Source organism: Perna viridis, chromosome 2 (genome assembly GCF_037379345.1).
Source record: "Perna viridis isolate PV_CMFRI_1.1 ecotype Kerala chromosome 2, ASM3737934v1, whole genome shotgun sequence".
NCBI classification, from domain to species: domain Eukaryota; kingdom Metazoa; phylum Mollusca; class Bivalvia; order Mytilida; family Mytilidae; genus Perna; species Perna viridis.
In genome coordinates, this window is record NC_142446.1 from 67,756,727 (window position 1) to 67,769,796 (window position 13,070).

The 13,070-nt window shown below is 34.7% G+C and overlaps 2 protein-coding genes across 2 annotated transcripts; one reads left to right on the forward strand and one right to left on the reverse strand.

Annotated features, from left to right (window-relative positions):
* Positions 1-1,049: 1,049 nt before the first annotated feature.
* LOC148626626 (transcobalamin-1-like) lies at positions 1,050-10,754 on the reverse strand. Its single transcript, XM_088570787.1, has 11 exons — positions 10,627-10,754; positions 10,116-10,201; positions 9,366-9,419; positions 8,461-8,659; positions 6,678-6,940; positions 6,339-6,487; positions 5,573-5,648; positions 4,903-5,010; positions 3,354-3,516; positions 2,547-2,665; positions 1,050-1,146 (listed from the first exon to the last, which is right to left on the reverse strand). The coding sequence occupies exons 2-11, from the start codon at positions 10,198-10,200 to the stop codon at positions 1,085-1,087; spliced, it is 1,278 nt and encodes a 425-aa protein (XP_088426913.1). The 5' UTR covers position 10,201; positions 10,627-10,754; the 3' UTR covers positions 1,050-1,084.
* Positions 10,755-11,564: 810 nt separating this feature from the next.
* On the forward strand, positions 11,565-12,972 carry LOC148626627 (uncharacterized). Its single transcript, XM_088571241.1, has 2 exons — positions 11,565-11,838; positions 12,161-12,972. The coding sequence occupies exons 1-2, from the start codon at positions 11,635-11,637 to the stop codon at positions 12,542-12,544; spliced, it is 588 nt and encodes a 195-aa protein (XP_088427367.1). The 5' UTR covers positions 11,565-11,634; the 3' UTR covers positions 12,545-12,972.
* Positions 12,973-13,070: the final 98 nt, after the last annotated feature.

The window sequence follows — 13,070 nt, forward strand, 5'->3', positions numbered from 1 at the left end:
TTCACAGTGTCTGTAGTATCCCTTTTCTCTAGGTCTTTGGGGTAGATGCGATGTATAAAGTCCCCGAAACTAGGATTGTTTAACAATAGTACGTCATATATATATACCGGAAACTGAGATTAAAGGATCTAGCCAAACGATGAACTCCATTAATCTTTGAATTATGTTTTAGTCATATTGACTCTATTGTTAATATATTAAATATTAATTAACTTTAGTGCATTTTGTCCTATTGCCTGCCAATACTTTTTATCTTGGCATTTGCACTAAGATCTTGTTTTTCTTATTAGACATTCTATGATATGTTTTCACTAAATCCATTTGGACGTGACTTCAGGGAAACCTTTGAATGAGTAAACTAGGTGTGCTCATCAACATTTTTTCCTTTGATTTGAACTAAATTACCGAAACAGCGAATACTTATCCAAGGTACATATAGCTTGTTGCCTACTCTCCTTTTTGTTAAGATGTTATATTCTGTACTGATATCACGATTTAATTCCAAGCTGTACAGTTTTTTATAATTCGTTATTTTGCTATATTTTCCAACTGCTGTCCCAGGTAAGGGTTGAGCGCTCACAAATATGTTGATCCCCACCACATACTATATGTGTCTGTCCCAAGCGAAGAACCTGTTATCCAGTGGTTGTAGACTGTTATTCGTTTTACGTTATTTCTATGGATTTGGTCGATGTTCGTCTTTTATGAATAGATAAACATCATTTATTTAGGGACCTTTTACAGCTTGCTTAATGGTATGGGTTTTGCCCATCATTGAATACCAGAAGTTTAATTGTTCGTTGCATGGCATTTTGCGAATGAATATCCCATTGACAATCATACCACATCTTCTATTTTTATATTCATTGCTAACTATATACTGGATCTATTTAGACATTTTTCATCTAACAGAAGTATATCCAATATGCTTTTTGCTCAATTATCCCTACAGTGTACGAAACACAAGCTACTAATATCTCCTTTTTCAATGATAAACTATGTAAATGAAAATAGAATGCAAATGTGAAGATGGCTAAAACACGAACAAATTACTAGTAAACGGTAATTTATTCCTGGTACGATTCTACCATGACGTAAGTTCCAGCGTGTAAGTAGACCCTGCAATCGGTAGGTAAGCATCAAGTGCTAAAAATGAACAATAGATATACATTTATATACACATTTACTTATATAAGATTCATCTCTATGTAACGTCCTGGTCTCTGATCAGGGAAAGTGAAAAAAAAACATACAAAGTATTTTTCAACTTTTCAACTATCAACAACTGTTCATACTTAACTAAGGATTGTACATGTACATATCAAACTAAATAAGATGGTATATACCAAGCCAAATAGGATAGTACGACACTAACTTATCTATTAAAAGGTTACTATACCTGACTGAATAAGTTGGCCGATTAAAATGGATTGTACATACCCGACTGAATAAAGTGATATATATACACGATTGGAATAACCTGTACATACCTGGCTGAATATAGTGGTGCATACACACGATTGAAATGGATTATACATACCTGACTGAAAACAGTACATACCCGATTGAAATAGTTTGTACATACCTGGCTGAATATAGTGGTACATACACACCATTGAAATGGATTATACATACCTGACTGAAAACAGTACATACCCGATTGAAATAGTTTGTTTATACCTGACTGAATGAAGTGGTACATTCACAATTGAAATAGATTATTCATACCGCACTGAATAAAGTGGTACATGCACGATTGAAATAGATTGTACATACCTCACTGAATTTGTTTGAACATTACCCGATTGAAATAAATCGTACATATCTGACTGAAAACAGTACATAACCGATTGAAATAGATTATTCATACCGCATTGAATAAAGTGGTACATTCACGATTGAAGTATAGTACATACCTGACAGGATAAAGTGGTACATGCACGATTGAAATAGATTGTACATATCTGACTGAATAAAGTGGTACACACACACACGAATGAAATTGTTTGTTTGTTTGTTTGTTGGGGTTTAACGTCCGAGCAGCAATATTTCAGCTATATTCAGACGATGAACATGAAATGGATGATAAAATGAACATGAAATGAAAAAAAAAAGGATGGGTCACAAGGATAATAGGGTCGACAAATTTTGATTGCCACTGGAAAAGGGGGGATGGGTAAGGTCGGGCAATTTAGCCTCCTGTGGCGGAGCGCAAAGGTTCCTACTCCTATCGAATACCACAGCAGGGTCCTTTAACGTGCGAGGAACGTGGTATCCTTCCCAACACGGTACACCACTATGGTTTGCGGTCAGGTTTTCCGTATTATAGCCTGACAACCCCAGCTGACATACTGTAACACCCCAGGGGTACCCCATTCCACCACCTGGGGTACACATCCCAGTTGCTCTGTGGGCAGAGCGCCTAGCCCCCGGCTAGGTTTCTGAGCACTATTTAGTCGCCTTATACCACAAGCTTAGCGCTGCTGCAGGCCTATTCTTTTAACATCCGGACCTGCACGGGGACGAATGAAATAGATTCCACATATCTGACTGAATAGGATGTCCCGAGTCGAGGATTTGCCAGTATTGATGCTGAGAAGTTAGCGCCGGCATTCTGCATACCGCAGTGATCATCGTTCCAAACGTCGTTTGTTTCGTTTTTAAGCTGGACAATGAAACAAAAAATTACTATATCTTTTACTGATTTGATTGCCGTTCGAATCCTGGTTTCCTTGATTTTCTGTTTCTCATATTATTGTCTACGTTTGAATTTCGAAAATAAAAAAAGTTTTATAGCAAATAAATAAATGTACAACAAATTAACAAATACAAATTATAATACCAAATCCATTTACGATAAATTTCGAGTAAATATACTGAACTACAATGTAAATTGAACCTGTTTCCGAATTAAAAATAAAAGTGTCCTTTGAGGGATTTTGGCCTTATAAAGACTGCTGTATAAATATATATATATATATATATGTGTGTGTGTGTGTGTGTGTGTGTGTGTGTGTGTGTGTGTGTGTGTGTGTGTGTGCACATGATGGTTTTCAAATATCTCAGAAAAGTTCTAATATTAAACAATGTTTCTATTTTCTGAACATGCTTTACTAAATAAACTGGTTAACAGTTGTAAGTCGGTTTCATAAAAAGTGTAAACTGGCCCAAACCCAGTTATTGAGTATAACCTACTTAAAAATCAAGAACATTCTTTATAATTTAAATACTAATTATTGATTCATAATCATAACGTATTCTTGTTTGGATGATTTAGATGCAGGTGATCCAAAAGCAGAATCAGCAAATCGGAAAGCTTGTTACATATTAAATCAAATTATTATAATATATACCTGAAAGAATCGTCATTAATCTGTAAATGGATCATAACATCAAGCAAGGTTTGACCTTCCTGAACAAGTACAGTCCATGTTTGTTTAAAATGGTTTGTTAAGAGGTTATTTTGAACGGTGATTTTTATCTGAAAGGGTTTGGTTGTTGTTGTCGGTTCAGTCACTAAAATTATAAAGCTCTAAGATAGAAATGCAGGTATAAGTGCAGAGTTGTATGTAGTTGCATATATATGCCTGTCTTCACGAATTCTTGAGATTACGAATATCCATTTCTTGACACAAATCTATATTAGCGTTGCATCTAAAGCCGTAAATTCTAATTCTTTTCGACTAAACAGATACGTCGTGAATAATTTTATACTTTTGATAATGTACTCTTGGAGATTGGTATGAATGCTTGTATACAGTAAGTATTTTAGACCTTATTTCCGTCTCAAAGAAGACGGAAACTAAAATTAATCGCTTTTGGCCAGTCATGGAAAACAGAAGTCGGCAATAGTTTACAGCGAATAATCAACGACACTAATTTTTCATTGGATAACACTTATGGTTCTTTTTTATTGGATAACATTTTTTCGGATTGGGGAAGTTAAAAGAGACCACTAGGTTTTTGCTTTTCGAGATTTTCCTATACTTTGGAATCCCTTTTGACTTATTCATTTAGAAAGGCTTCACATTTCATCATCCTGACATTTTTTCCCGCAGAAAATAAGTCAACCTCTTGAATGTCAACAGTCGTCATATTTCAACTATTGATTCTCACCAAAATAAGCTTATAAATGATACTTTGTGAATCCAGAATACACTATTGAATGTGTAGCTGTAATGCCAGGCTGAAGAAAATATAGCTTCTATACTGAATTTTAGGTCCAGATTTCATACACGCCCTTTCAATAAGACACCAATAACATGTGTATGATATGACCAATTAGGTCAAAATACTCAAGTCATTTACGGCATGATTGTTCACCACCAAAACACCACCAAAACAAGATGTGCCAAGAATAAGATTTAAATATCCACCTTTGAGTTCAAGGTCAAAAACTGAACTTCTTATCAAAGGTCAAGCATGGCACATTAAAGATCAACTCAACATTAAAGATACAAATTGACACTACCTTCAGATAATATAGCTCAAACAGCTAATTTTACATTAATATAACATAAATAATTGTATACATTTATATAGCAAACATTACGAATATGATATTCAACATCCAGAAAGCAAAATGGAAAATCTTTATTGGAAACAAAAGAACAAGATTTTCAATGATATACTTCTTATAATCGTGCTGATAGAAAGACTTGCACATCCTTCTACGTTAATAATCACAAACCCTTAGACGAACTATATATTTCATTTATAACACTAGTGAACATGATGCATTTTTTTACCTTTTTTTCTTGAACAAAAAATTTGGGCCCTGGACTTGCCCCTACCCCTTTGTAAATCTATAGATCTGCCACTGAAGATCACATGACTTTAACTTCCGGTCACCTTATCCTAGATATACATGTAACAAATAAACATAAGACTTAAAATTAATACCTGCTGTTTCTTTCCTGCAATTAACTCTCTTTATGTCTACATAAGATGTCTTAGCTATTGCTGGGAGTGCTGACATCAGTAATGCTACAGTAGGTTCTTGCTGTCCATCTATATAAGATTTTTACATATTTTTTTTCTTTCGGAAAATGTTAGTTCAAATTACTTTTTTAACTGGATATTCTAGATTGCCTTTAAAAAGGATAGGTAAAATACATAATATATACTTTAAAAGTACTTTAATTCGTGGATACCAATTTTTGTGGATTAGAGAAGAAACACGAAACACGTGCATTCTTGAATTCGTGGTTTTGAGGTTTTCAGTATATACATCAATGCAAATCTCCTTTTCTTGGGAACGAAATTTCGTGGTTTCCACAAGAAAACCACGGAAATTGGTACCCCACGAACAATAGTACTTTTACAGTATTCATTTTTGAAATTACTAAAGAATTACAGTAAGATGAACAAGATGGATTTATAGATTCTGTATATTATTCTTTTCGAAGACAGGAATTTCGACAGAAGTAATGTAAGAATGACGATGACCATCAAACTTTTATTGAAGCAGAAGAACTTTGTTGCAGAAGTCTTAAGTGTAAGATGATACTATGAAAAGATGACATATTTCGACACAGTGAATACATATCTGTTTATGAGACTTAAATCATACCGACTGCATCAATCAGAAACTGTAAACTGGCATCTGTTTTACTAATCATATTCTTGTCTCCGCTAGCGTACAGTGCCTATAATAAAGGAGTAACGATTTAATCAGTTGTTCAAAACTTTCAAGGGTGTATATACCTTTTCTAAATTATATGGTCCCAACGTCTTCAAATAGTCCCCTACATTGTTTTTAGAAATTTTGACTCTACATTGTGGTACAGTTGTATTTTTCCGTTTAGTGATAAGCAGAGCCGACAAAGCTATAATCCGCTGTTTCGGAGAATAGTATTATATCGACACAACTTGTCTGCCCTACACCAAGCAAAGTTACAACTCTACTGCTTCCGTCAGTCCTCGTTCATCAACACTTACGATTCCTGAGCTCACGAATAGTTTAAACACTGACTCTGCAGGAAGCTATTGCTCTCTATCACAGTAGAAAAACAGCCGCAACTTTCTGTTATCCATTGCTATCTAAATTGCTAGAATCTTCTTTAATTTCCAACTCAAATATGCTATATATACAAAGAAACACAACTTACTTATAAACCTTTAATTTCTTTAAAAAAAACAACATATATCTAAAAGCATAATTTTGATAAACATTTTAGAAGTTGTTTCAATGGTAGGTAAATGGTGAAAAACCCAAGTTGCTGTCTACTCAACTTGATGTTTTATTCAATATCACATCTATCTTATAGTTTTCAAAGGAATTTTATTTACTGCTGTTTGTATGAAATTAAACTATTCAATTGGCTTACTTTACTTACCTGTGTAGCCAATGCTGTTGACCACTCATTTCCAAATACCCCCTTGTCGTCTTGGTTTCTCAGGATGAAATCTAAAACTGTCTTCTTGTGAAATGAGTAAGTTGTATCATTCACACATGTGTATGCCATGTATGCAAGAGACGCGTCATCTACGAAGTAAATTATTTACACAGGAATGTACTAAATAAACAATATAAAAAAATGTAGAAGTAAAATTACCTTGCAATTTTACAAATATTGCGTAATCGTGAACCACTACAATCTGACACTAACGTGTTTTGGAAATGAATGAAAAAAATATCGCAATAAAGTATTATACATTATGCATAGCAAAATTACCTATTCCATATTGTGGTGAAGATATGTTTCTCATGAATTCTGTATCGACAGGAGCGTTTGCTATACACAAAGCCAGAATTGAAAGTGCAAGTGCAAAGTTGTTGCTCTGGAAATGCTGGACATTGACAATAAGATGGGTTTTCAACTTCTCCACTAAGTTATGGCCGTAAAAGTTTCTAGGATTTTGACATGTGGCAACAACTCCCATGATGTAGTGTGCTACTTTTCCATGGCCCCAATTTTCATTTCCTAAGGTTGTGTCTCTATAATGCAATGAATATGACATAGTATTTGTCATTTTAACAAATAATTAAATTGATGGATTGATACATTTAACTCGTAGTTCTATTACCTTTAAATTGCAAGACATTTTATAAGTTTCCTTATACAGGCCCTATTAGGTACAATATACTAGTGAAATTTAATGTGCAAAAGCACTATAATCACTCAACAGGAACCGGAACTACACAGCCTTTCTCGTTATGCAGAAGAAAAACCCAAAGGAAAGCGGAAGAAGGTTCATAACATTAATTCAACCAATGAGCTTTTAGAAATAGTCCTTCACAAGTTTTAGTGCACCTGTGTTATATTACTATGGAAAAAGTGCACATCAAATTTGCACAAGTAAACCTGTATGTGGTACAGAATCATATTTTCTTTATTTCTACATAAAATGGTTAGTGTGACTTACTGAATTAAATATTTTATGAGTTCTGCATGAAGAACCCCTTTTTGTAAAATGAAGGGGAATTCCCTTTCTATTTTAGGTCGTTGCCTTCTAAGAGCCGGTGTTGCTCTTCAAGGTTAGTAAGTAAGTAATCTCTAGAGTCGGAATATATGTACAATCAACATTACAAACTTGAGCTCTGGTGAGCTCTTTAACCGACTATGGTAGTAAACCCTACTTAAGGCAGAAACTCCATACCACATCGAACTTAGTGAAATTAGCATTGGAGCGTATGGGAAGTGATATTAGTGGTGTGTAGCCAGAATCTGTCCGGAACTTGTCCTACCCGATTCTAGAATTATAGTTAAACTTCGCAACATCATTTTTGGTAGAGTTATTGCTCTTTATTTCTACTGATATTTGACTATTTTAGCGCCAACCGTTAGGTTGAACTACTTAGATACACATAGCACTAAAATTTCTTCATTTTGTTTTCAATTAAAAATTCTCCTTTCTGCTATCAGGGAAGCGGAAATGACTGAGTAGTTCAAATTGCCCTCAAAAGTACACTATTTATCTAAAAATGCAGGCGTGTAGCTGCCGTTAGACAAAAAAGCTTTTGCCTGCACTTAATTTTGCCAATTTTTTTTTTTTTTTTTTTTGAGATAAAATACATCCAGGAGAGGCATAAATGATGCTCTAAAACGCTATCTCCGCGAAGCTTCGGGGGGAGGGCTTCGCCCCCCTGGACCTGCTGGGGGCCTTAAGGGGTCCCCAGACTCCCTGCCGTAATGTTGCCTACACTTCAATTTGGCCTCAGCTACGCGCCTGAAATGGATGGCGGAAAACGCTGGAAAATCTCATGCACATATGCATAATACCAGACTTTCTCTCGATCCATGGAAGCTCATAATTTATTTTTATTTCAAAGAATAATGATAATATCTGATCCAACTCCCTGCACTGGAAAACTATTTTGATTTGATTTGTTATTTTACCTTTATCATTAAATATCATTTTATACATCACTGTTGATACTTGCCTTTAATTCGAAATTTGCAAAGTTTACGTAAATTCAATTCTTATTTTAGTACATTGTGCTTACTCGTAACGCACCTTGACAATGCTGTAAGTAGGTCCAGATTCATCTGCTTGACACTGATGTAGGTGCTAGGGTCCTTCTTCGAGAATAATGAGCCGTTGGCCAAATAAAGAGCAATGATGGCTTCGGCCTCTGAGCGTTCGCCCCATCCCCATTCATCGTTTCGTTTGCTTAGAAGCTGATTCACGCCATAGTGTAGGACACACTGTCTCACTGGGGCAAAAGTAATTAGATTTTGTTCTTAAGAATAAATAGTTGACCTCAAGCGTGTGCAAAAATATGCATCGCAAATCCACTTTTAAGTACTGTACGTATACGTGTATGAATGCAAGTGTTAAATACAGAAGCTCTCTACAAGACCAAACAATTTACTTCTTCAGTGAGATTTGGATACATTTCATTTATGTAGGTGAAAAAACACATAAGAGTATCATAACTTATCAAATTGACCGCCATAAGTTAGACTAAGTTTATGCTAGCGGGAATGTTTTGGCGGGTTCAAAATTTTGCGACTTTGAAGCAAAAAAAGTAAAAGAAAATTGTTTGCATTTCTTATGTTAGCGGATGATGAGTGGTGCACTAAGTTTTTATCCTAGGGTTAAAAGTTTGCGAAATTTATTTTGGCGTTTTTAGACAGACCGTTATATACACCAAAATTAGCATCCCGCGAAAATTAACCCGCTATAAGGTAATCTTAGTGATTTTGATATGTATTACTGGAGTAAACAAGTAAATCGTTATTGCTACATGTACGTGTCTCTAGCAGCTCGGAGTGTTTATCATTTTTTTATTTTTGAGTTACATAGCAAATTCGTACTTAATTGTAGATTATAGTTATTCGATGATTTAAAATTAGTTTTTAGTGTTCGTTGTCACAGACTCTAGATCTATTATTAAATACTGCTCTAGAATGCCTTACATGGTTCGCCAACAAGGCCTTTCTGTTTGCATGTCGTGCGTTTCACGGAAGAATCTGCGGACAGAAAAGTCGTGAATAAGCATACGTACCAATTTTAAGAAACTTTTCACGCCAAATGTCAAAGAGTTTACATGTCTTGCAAATTACGAGTACTAGTTTAGTACATCCGAAACATTTATCGGATAGATGAGTAGTACGAATATCCTCTGACCTTAAAACCCTTTTCTTTTTACATGGTATTGATATGTCTGGTAAGAGTCAGAACGATGTGACATAGAAAAAGTTGGATATTTAGCGGTTTTGCGGAGTACCAAACTTCAAATGCTTATAATTACTTTAAGAATGAAAGTGTGCATCCTACATTTACCAAGTTCGATTACGGATTCATTTTCCTGTATGCTGATACCATATTCGTTGACAAAGTTTAAATTTTAGTTAAGTTTTGATCATTTTACAAGAGAAACCTTTGACATGTTGAACCGTCTACATGTCAAATCGCGCAAGACGATAGTTGAGACAGTGCTTGTTTCTTTTGAAACAGGGCAGGAGCAATTGTTTTAAGGACCGGAATCTGATAAAAAAATTCGGAGTAAAAGTACGTGTATGTTTTCGTTACGTTTCAAAAGTAATCCCATCCGAACACTCGTCTCGCGTGATTTAAATGTAAACGGTTCAAAATGGAAAAAAATCAAATTATGATACGTGGAAGTCAAACATTACATATCTTAAAGCGTATATTATGAGTGTTACCTCCAGTCAACAAAAATCCAGGGCTTATTTGAACTAGGGCTCCCAAAGTCAACAGTAAAAAGCACAATGGGCCTATATCATTCATTCTGAAACAAAATGCAGAAAACATGTACTCTACAAACCAATTTAACAGCCGTTCAATAATAAACAAATAAACGAAAACTGTGAGCAAAGGTCACTTGATAATACCTCCGCTTCCCTCCATAGAAACTATAAATAGGTAACCCCTAAAGTCATTCAGTTGAAAAAAAGCAAAATAGGAGATGAAAGATGACATTATGTGGTAAACATTTTATTTTATTTTTTTAATTTAATTTTATTTTTCATTTAACGCTTAAGTCTCGTCACACTCCATTCATTGGTTAGAGAGGGTTTGCGGATTAGAACTGGGGACGGACGAACTGACGGATGGTAAGCATTGTCACTATATACCGTCCGCTTTTCAAGTGGGGAAGGGATACACATATCCTAGTTTGACAGCCATTAATGCTTAACAAATAAATTTCGTTACCTTCTACAAGTATAAAGTCGATCTTTACCTCTTCTATTTACAATAGATAAGTAAATGTACGAATGACGTCTTCATTTTTTATGCATCTCGTGACATGTATTTCTTCACGTCACAATGCCTTGACGATAAAATACACATGTACTTTAAGAATGGATTACATTTATGCGCGTAGTTAATAAAATAATCGTTTACAGGTCTAAAAAAGACAATAAAGTTATTTAGTGAGCACGCTCACATAGCGCCTTCATATACAATGTAAGAAACACAGTTCAAATAAGTAGTCAAAATATGATTGAAAACCAATTCAATTCAAAGCTTTGGTGGTTCTGAAGGCTTAATCCAAATTCGGAGAAAAGTCAAGAAAATTGAAGGTGGATTCAATGCGACCTCAATTGTTTTTGTTCTTCTTACTTGAACTCCCCTTTATTAAAAAAAAACCTACCCCTTAAAAGGATTTTTGTGAAAATCAGTCTAACCAAGCTTGTATATCTATAGTAAAAATTGTTAAAAATAACAATGAAATTTTGCATTGGATTTCAAGTAACTTTCAAAGTCTGCTACATGTACATATGTAGCTCTGAATACTATGTATGTATTGAACAATTAAAGGATTAAAAGTATTTGTTTAAAACGGACTCAAAAAATTAATTTCAGTATACATACCGACATTATCCACTTTCTACTGTAAGTATTGTTTCTGTTCTACACCTTTTAAGTGACATCTGCTCGTAGAAAAAAAACGCGGCAAAATAGGAATCATAAACAATTTTTCGCATATAGCTAATCGCTGTGATGTCATTTCGAGAACACGGTAAGAATATATTTACCTGGATGTCATAAACATTCGTTTTTGCCGATTTAAGTGCGAAATTTTGTAGTTATAATCTTAATCAGATCATTACAAACATAAACAAACCATACACATTAGTCACCATAAGTCGGTGAGGACATGGACAACGACAAATAATTTGTTAGAATCTCGACACAAAATAGGAAAAATGTCAAGACATGGACACGATCGGTAAATCTACTCCGGCGACGTGGGATGAATTTCTGAAAGGGATTTCCAATAATTCGTCTGCTAAGATCAGTGTGTGCAATTATTCTAATGAATCTTCGTTGTCTTCTGCTCAAACTGGCGATGACTTTTCGCAATGTATTCTGTCAAACAAGAGAAAAGATAAGTGTCTGCCGGAAATATATCCTTCTAAGGTAAGACTTACTTCAGCAGGTAATTCACAATTACATTTAGATAGTCAATGATTACAGTGTGAAAAAATGTTTATTATACATGTAGATAAATGATTGAAGGATTGTTTATATACGCGTGTACTTCCATATTTTTCCGCACTCTCAACGTTATTGCTTTAAGCATTGCCGTTCAACAAGATTTTTTGGAACTACATGCATATGGTAATCAAATAGTTGATGGAAACGATAAATAACCGAGGTATTGCACAACAAATATTACGTCTGAGTAAACGTTTAACTTATACTGTTTTCGCATTTCTAAAATATTTTCTTTGCATTGCAGTCTGTTCGTGTCACAAGAAAAGATTTAAAGCGACCCAATCTAAGTAAAATAAAATTCAAAACGCACCGACCATCCGGAATCAAGCATATATATGACACTGACACGGAACTGGTATTAACCCTTTCTATTAGACATACTCGGAAATTGCGCCCAAAACTGGACAAATCATGCTTTGAACACCCAAAACGAACGGTTTTTTATCAACCGGAAATCAATCAACTGAGAGAGGATGATAAACCACACGTGAACGAGACTGTAACGTCGGTCAAAGTTCAGAGAAAAGGTCTCGGGGTTGTTGTACCTGTTCTCATAGTCACGTGTATTTTTGTTGGTGGAGCTTTCGCCATTTTGTTTTCATTGTTATTCGGAACCCGTAAATTCTGATTAATACATTGTACCTTTTTGTAATTATTGGAACTTTCATATCGAACAAGGTTACGGAACGAATAGGAGCTTTGGTCATATAGACTATCTTTTCAACAGGATATAAACTGTACAAACATGTATCAATTTTTTAAGAAAAAAATTCAAGTATACGAATTTTGACTGTTGCCAAATTTACTGAGCCTTGTGTGTTCAATTAATCACGCTAATTCTGTTCCTGTTGTGTATTACTGATTTCTTCAGCTTCATGAAATCGTGTGTAGAAATCAGAGAGATACAATGAAACTCGTACATAATCCCAACATCTGTCGGAACTAGAACTTTTTAAAAAAAGTCCCTTATATCCGTTCGCGTGTACATACTTAACGCTATAAAGAACCCTCTTCAATATCGTGTTTAAACATTTTTCAGACGTACCTTTATTAACATTTGACCTTGAATTTATGCATTAGAGCTAAAATCACCATTTAAAAATATCCCAAAAATAAAAACGTCATTTCTATAAATAAACCTTTTCTTTCTCTCG

Excerpts from the sequence above, each read along its gene's own strand:
- LOC148626626 (XM_088570787.1), bottom strand. The coding sequence starts at position 10,200 with ATGAATGATATAGGCCCATTGTGCTTTTTACTGTTGACTTTGGGAGCC. Across the intron at positions 9,420-10,115 it reads TGGATTTTTGTTGACTGGAG|ATTCTTCCGTGAAACGCACG; the intron begins GTAACACTCATA and ends TTCTGTCCGCAG. Across the intron at positions 5,649-6,338 it reads CAACAGCATTGGCTACACAG|GCACTGTACGCTAGCGGAGA; the intron begins GTAAGTAAAGTA and ends CCTTTATTATAG.
- LOC148626627 (XM_088571241.1), top strand. The coding sequence starts at position 11,635 with ATGGACACGATCGGTAAATCTACTCCGGCGACGTGGGATGAATTTCTG. Across the intron at positions 11,839-12,160 it reads CGGAAATATATCCTTCTAAG|TCTGTTCGTGTCACAAGAAA; the intron begins GTAAGACTTACT and ends TTTGCATTGCAG.